Consider the following 6,421-nt stretch of genomic DNA (forward strand, 5'->3'; position numbering starts at 1 on the left):
GGAGAGAATCCGAAATATTGAATTTTAGAATCGCCAACAAGAATCTCGGTTTTATGCAAGTTAAGAAGGCAATACTGAGGGTGGCTCTTCTAGGGGTGGGTCTAGGAGATCTTCCCGCAGGTGGACCCGAAGTCCAAATGATGCTTGACTTGTATTTTAATTTTCCTGCAAAGACGAAAAAAAAAAAAAGTATTTCATAGACAATTTGTATTAACTTTTGATCTTAGCCCTTTATCCTTGGGTTGCTTTTAGTCTTGCTGAAATTTAGATAAGACAAGTTTAGTCTTGCTGGGTGCCAATTGGCACTCTTAGAGTGCCAATCAGCACTTGGGGAATGCCGATTGGTACTTGAGGAGTGCCAATTGGCACTTTGTGGTGCTAACAAGCACACCCAATTTTGCCCTGACTCCTCACGTTTTTTCAATGCATTTTCTGTGCTTTTGAGTTTTTTGAAATATATTTTCTCCGCTTGGGACTATGATTTCCAGTTAGTTGCAAACTCTTTAAACCTATTTAAACTTGGTTAGAGAGCGAGGGATATTATTTTAGTATTAAACCTACAAACAAATCTCTGTATCAAAGTTATCAAGACAAACAATCATATACACTTACAAGAATTATTCATCGCTAACAATCAAAATTTTCCTCATTCAATCACACATGATATCAACAGATGGGTTTGTAGCTTTGATTTTGTCACTAAGACCAATTTCACAGCCTACAAGCTAGAGGGTATCAAAGCTCTGAGGAATGTCAAGATCAAGTGGGATTTTCTCTGTGCCACCATGAAGCTCTAGGATACTGAAGATCATGTATTCTGGTTTAAAACTACTGAACTTTGTCCCACAATCGAAGAATTTTCAACTATTCTGGGTTGTGATCCTGGTAAAAATCTGTAGCAGTTTCTTATGATCCCAAACATAGGGAGATCTTGTCTAATGCTCTAGGGCTTTCTACTTCAATTATGAGTAGCATGATTGAAGGCCACATGGTGAATCTTCATGTAGTTATTGCTAGACTTATTAATAAACATAGTCATGGTGTATCTAACAACATGCAAAAAAATTTTGGCTTAGCTCTTTGCTTTATGGGAGAATTTTTGCTTTGCACTAGAAGACCAGTTTTTGTGGATGCTCGAGCCATAGGTATTGTGACTCAAGTTAAGGATGGTGATAATCTTGCTTCTCTAATCTTGGCAGAAACTCTTTTAGGACTGGACTCTGTATTTCTCGGGAGCCCCTTGACTTTGCAAATATGGTTGATGGAAAAATTGGACATGATTGCTACACCTACTATTGCTAATTATGGTCCTAGTAATTTTCTCAATAGGGCTGTTCTCAAAACCAAGTGTGAAATTGAAACTAAATGGGTGAAATTTTTGAATAAGAAATCCAGTGCCTCAATTCGATGGGATTGTTATTGGTGAAAGTGCCCACCTCCTTTTTTGTGATCCCTGGGATCAGATCACATCTTCATAGTTGGATTAAGGAGGGAAACTTTCTATAAGGCTAATAGACTCATAAGACAATTTCAATATGAGTAGGGAATGCCTGGAGGAAGAGGAAGAAAACCTTTCACTCCTGTGGACACAAATCCTACTTCTATAAGGAATATGCTGTTAGGCTTGGACATGGCTGACTGGTGGATCAATCTTTTATTAAGGTTCACTTTCATAGGATGACCATGGAATACTCTAACTGGCTGGTGAACAAAATTGCGGATAAGGAGGTTGACATGGCTTCTATGAGAAAACAATTTCCTAAAGATAACCAAGACAAGCATAAGGATAACAACTATGAGTTTAAAAGGAGACATAAAGATGACAAAGTACCTACCACAAGCAGAACCAACAAAAAATCAAAGGAGAAAAGACTGAAGAAAAAATTATTCTCTTATTTTTTGGCTTGGAACATGTTTATTTCAAAAGTTGATGTGAAACTCTTAGGTTTATAAATTATTTAGGACTTTCAAGTTTAGGGTTTGATTTGTTTAGAGTTTGGCTTTTTAGGATTTGGGTTTTTTTTTTTTTTTTTTTAGAGTTTGGTTTGGTTTTAAAGTTTGTGTAATGGGATGTTTTAATGAAATGGTTAAATTTTGGATTTTTTTTTTTTTTTTTGCTTGATGGGTAAATGGTGGGTTTGGGGAAGTTGTGACCGAGCCAATATATGGTTGCCTACTTACCTCCTTAGAAGAAGGATCAAGTCATCACGTAGTTCATTTTATTGCCTTAACTTTTGCCTAGGCCGCTCTTTCGAGTTTTAAACCTAGCAAGCTCTCTCGCTCTTTTTTTTTTTTTTTTTACTCTCCTTTTGTGTAGATTACCCTTTCAGGTTTTCAACCTACCTTTTTTTTTTTTTTTTTTTTTTTTAATGAAACTAGGAAAGAAAATAACATAATTTACAACCACTTCAGATGTTGTGTTTTCAGACTACCACCTCAGACAAGGTATTTCTTCAATTAATCCATATTGGTTGGCTCAATAAAAGGGTTTGCATCCAAGTCCATTAACCTTACCGCTCCCCCAGAGTATATCTACTTGATAATATATGGACCTGCCCAATTTTGCTTGAACTTCCCATTTGTTTCTTGAATCGGGGCTCGAATCTCCTCTAGCACTAAATCTCCTATATTTAGATCTCTAGCTTTTACCTTGTAGTCAAAAGCTTTTCTAAGTCTTCTTTGGTAACCTTGAATGTGATACAAGGCCTTAAGTCTCTTCTCATCCATCATGCATAAATGGTCATATCTACTCTGAAACTAATCTACTTTGGGGACTTTTCACTCTCCAATATTGTTCTCATTGAACGAACACCCATTTCAATGGGAAGGACTGCCTCCATCCCATACACCAATGAACATGAACCACGCAGTTTGCTTCCATAGTAGTCCAATAATAACCTTGTTTCATTATCTTTTGTGATAGCATGTGTACATTCATATGTGGCCCATAACTTGACTCATGAACCTCCTTCATTTTTGTTGTGCTTCCTTGGCAGTTACAAAAAGGAGATGAATTCCATCATACGACCTTCTGTAAAGCCTTTCACCACAAATAATGTAATTAATGGACAATCTTCTGACTGTCAATTGGTCATTCTTGTCTATGAACTTTGGGTATGTCCCATCCTTGAGGTAGTATAAGATGTCTGAATACCATTCACCTTCCCTGTTCATTCCTTCATCTCCTTCTACTGACATACAATGGGCTGGCTCTTCTTTTTGTTCCATCACTATTGGTCGATCTTCATCTTCCTTAGGTCCATCCATCATGGATGCCATTGTTGCTAATGCATCGGCAATCTGATTCTGCATTTTAGGCACATACTGGTTCTGGATCTTACCGAATTTCAATGCCAACTTCTGAAGACATTCATGATAAGGCATCATCTTTTCTTCCTTGATCTTCTATCTTTTTTGAATCTAAGAAATTATTGAGGTTGAATCACCATATATTTCCAACTCTTTCACTCCAAGACCTAGGGCCGCTTGTAACCCTATAATGCAAGCTTCATATTCGATGGCATTATTGGTAGTAAGAAAATTAAGCCTACCAAAGAATGGGATGTGTGTCCCTTTTGGAGAAATTAGGAGAACTCCAATGCCCCTTCCATTCTGATTAATTGCTCCATCAAAATACAATGTCCAAGATTCTAACTTTATCCCTATGATATCTTCATCTGGAAAGTCTTCTTAGATTTCTTCGGCTTCTTTAGGTGAACAGTGGGCTAAGTTATCAGTAATAGCTCTTCCCTTTATAGACTTTCAAGTCACATATTTAATATCAAATTCTGATAGAAGCAGAACCCATTTAGCTGTCTTCCCATCTTGCATGGGCTTCTCCATCAGATATTTCAAAGGGTTCATTCTTGCAATCAACAAGACCTTAAAAGCATGTAATGCTTGAGTTTTTGGGTTACCCATACAAGCACTACACATGTTCTCTCAAGTGTTGAATACTTATCTTCATAAGCCAACATGTTCTTACTAATATAATAAATGGCATTCTCTTTCCTAGAATCCTCTAGGTATTGAGAAAGCAAAGCCCCTATTGCTGTATCTATGGTTGTGAGATATTACAATAATGGCTTTTTAGGTACCCGTGGAACCAGTATTGGCGGCTTCATCAAATAATTCTTAATCTTCTCAAAAGCTTCTTGGCATTGTTCATACCATACCATGGGAACTTCTTTCTTAAGTAATCAAAAAAGTGGCTCACATGTCACGGTGAGTTGGGATATGAATCTGCTTATGAATTGTATCCTCCCTAAAAATCCTTGAATCTCCTTTTCAGTCCTTGGAGGCTTCATTTCCACAATTTCTTTGATCTTGTTAGGATCTACTTCAATTCCCCTCTGACTTACCATAAACCCCAACAATTTTCTGGATGTTACACCAAAAGTGCACTTCTTTGGATTCAACCACAACTTATAGAATTGGATTCTTTTAAAGAACTTCTATAAAACTGGTATGTGCCCTTCACGGTCATTGGACTTCACTATCATGTCATCCACATAAACTTCTACTTTTTTGTGTATCAAATCATGCAATAGAGTAGTGGCTGCACGTTGGTAAGTAGCACCAACATTCTTACCAAATGGCATGACCTTGTAGCAATACGTCCCCCATTTAGTTATGAAGGAGGTTTTCTCCATATCTTCTGCAGCCATCTTTATCTTATTGTATCTTGAAAAGCCATCCATAAAGGACAGCAAGGCATGTCTTGTTGTGTTATCAACTAGGATGTCAATATGAGGCAAGGGAAAATAATCTTTCGGGCTAGCCTTATTAAGATCTCTGAAGTCTACACACATTCTCACCTTCCCATCCTTCTTCAGTACTGGTACCACATTAGCTAACCATTTTGGGCAGTTAACCACCCTAAAAAATCCCACATTGTATTGTTTCTCAACTTCATCTTTGATCTTGAGAGTCCACTCTAGCTTCATTCTTCTTAACTTCTACTTGATTGACTTCATGGTTGGATCTATCGGAATACAATGTTGCACTATATCTATATCGATCCTAGGCATGTCTTTGTATGACCATGCAAATACTTCTTTGAATTCTTTCAATAGTGCGACTAATGCATCTTTCTCAGAGGAGCTTAAGGTGTTGCCCATTTGTACCATCTTAGGTTCATCATTAGTTCCCAAGTTAACAAGTTGGGTTTCTTCATTTATAGGTTCTGCACACCCTTGTTTTAATTCCTCATTATTAAAAGTTTCTTTACCAACTTCCGAAATAAAAACATTCAAAGCTAGCAAATAAGCAAAATCATAAATCACATTATAAGGAATAGGGTTCTTAACAGACTCAACAGAAATGGACTCAATAGTAACACAATCACAAATAGACTCTACAGGAATAACAATACTAGCAGAAATAGACTCAATAGGGATAGAGATAATGTTTTTGGCACAAGTGAGTGGTTCAACGGTCTTGATCTTCTCCAAAGAGTCTTCCATGGGGTGGGCGGCTCCCTCCCATGCCCAGTTCTTCAACTCGATTGTAGCTTCAACAATGGTGACTAGCTCCTAGCGAGTCCCTTCTTCCCTCAGCATCAGTACAATGGGGTTTTCATCCATATAATATGTGCTTTCACCATCAACCTCCATTTCTATGGGCATGTCAGATACATAGGCATCCAGGCGCTCTATGCTGTCCATCCATTCCCCGAATAGATCTTGCTTCCCTTTGTTACTTGGGTAGATGTATTGGGGGAAGTATTTTAACTTATTCCCTTCCATTCTATCATCTTCATCTTCAAGGTTCTTTAGCGTTGAGATTCTGAAACTGTGGATCATCAGCTTTCTGTCTAGTGTTGCCAGTCCAACATCTATGTCATCTTCTTCCTCAGTGTATGGGGTCAGTGAGCCAAGTTCTGAATTGTGGTATGACCCTAACTCAGGAATTTCTCTACCACGCTTATCATATCGAGGGCTTGATCTTGAGCTGACATCAGTAATGCAACTCCAATCCAAGGGCCGCCCATAAGGGTATTCATCATAATCTATACCTTCAGCTTCTGCATCCTTCTTTACTTCTTCATCTTCAACTTCTACATCATCTCCTACATCTTCATCTTCGGCTTCTACATCATTTTCTATATCTTTATCTTCAGCTTCTACATCATCCTCTATATCTCCATCATAGTAATAATGGTCTTCATAGAAAGATCCCACACCTTCATCCTTTATATCACTAGGGGGTTCTCCCCTATCATTGTCACTATCTTGGCTATCATAGTCCTCACCACTGCTATTATCACTATCATTATCACTACTATTGTTGTCTCCACTATCTCCGTTGTCACTACTGCTATTGTCACTACTATTATCACTCTTGTTGTCACTATCTTTATCATCATCACTAGGGGCTTCTCCCTCTTCCTCATCTTCATCATCTGTTCTTGCTTCATATG

At 37.9% G+C, this 6,421-nt stretch overlaps 1 protein-coding gene across 1 annotated transcript; it reads right to left on the reverse strand.

Annotated features, from left to right (window-relative positions):
• Positions 1 to 2,970: 2,970 nt before the first annotated feature.
• On the reverse strand, positions 2,971 to 3,384 carry LOC115972903. The gene has a single exon (XM_031093131.1). The coding sequence runs from the start codon at positions 3,382 to 3,384 to the stop codon at positions 2,971 to 2,973; it is 414 nt and encodes a 137-aa protein (XP_030948991.1).
• Between the last annotated feature and the right edge of the window lie 3,037 nt (positions 3,385 to 6,421).

The sequence above is a fragment of the Quercus lobata genome, unplaced genomic scaffold, assembly GCF_001633185.2.
Source record: "Quercus lobata isolate SW786 unplaced genomic scaffold, ValleyOak3.0 Primary Assembly Scq3eQI_1902, whole genome shotgun sequence".
Lineage (NCBI taxonomy): Eukaryota > Viridiplantae > Streptophyta > Magnoliopsida > Fagales > Fagaceae > Quercus > Quercus lobata.

Excerpts from the sequence above, each read along its gene's own strand:
- LOC115972903 (XM_031093131.1), bottom strand. The coding sequence starts at position 3,384 with ATGCCTTATCATGAATGTCTTCAGAAGTTGGCATTGAAATTCGGTAAG.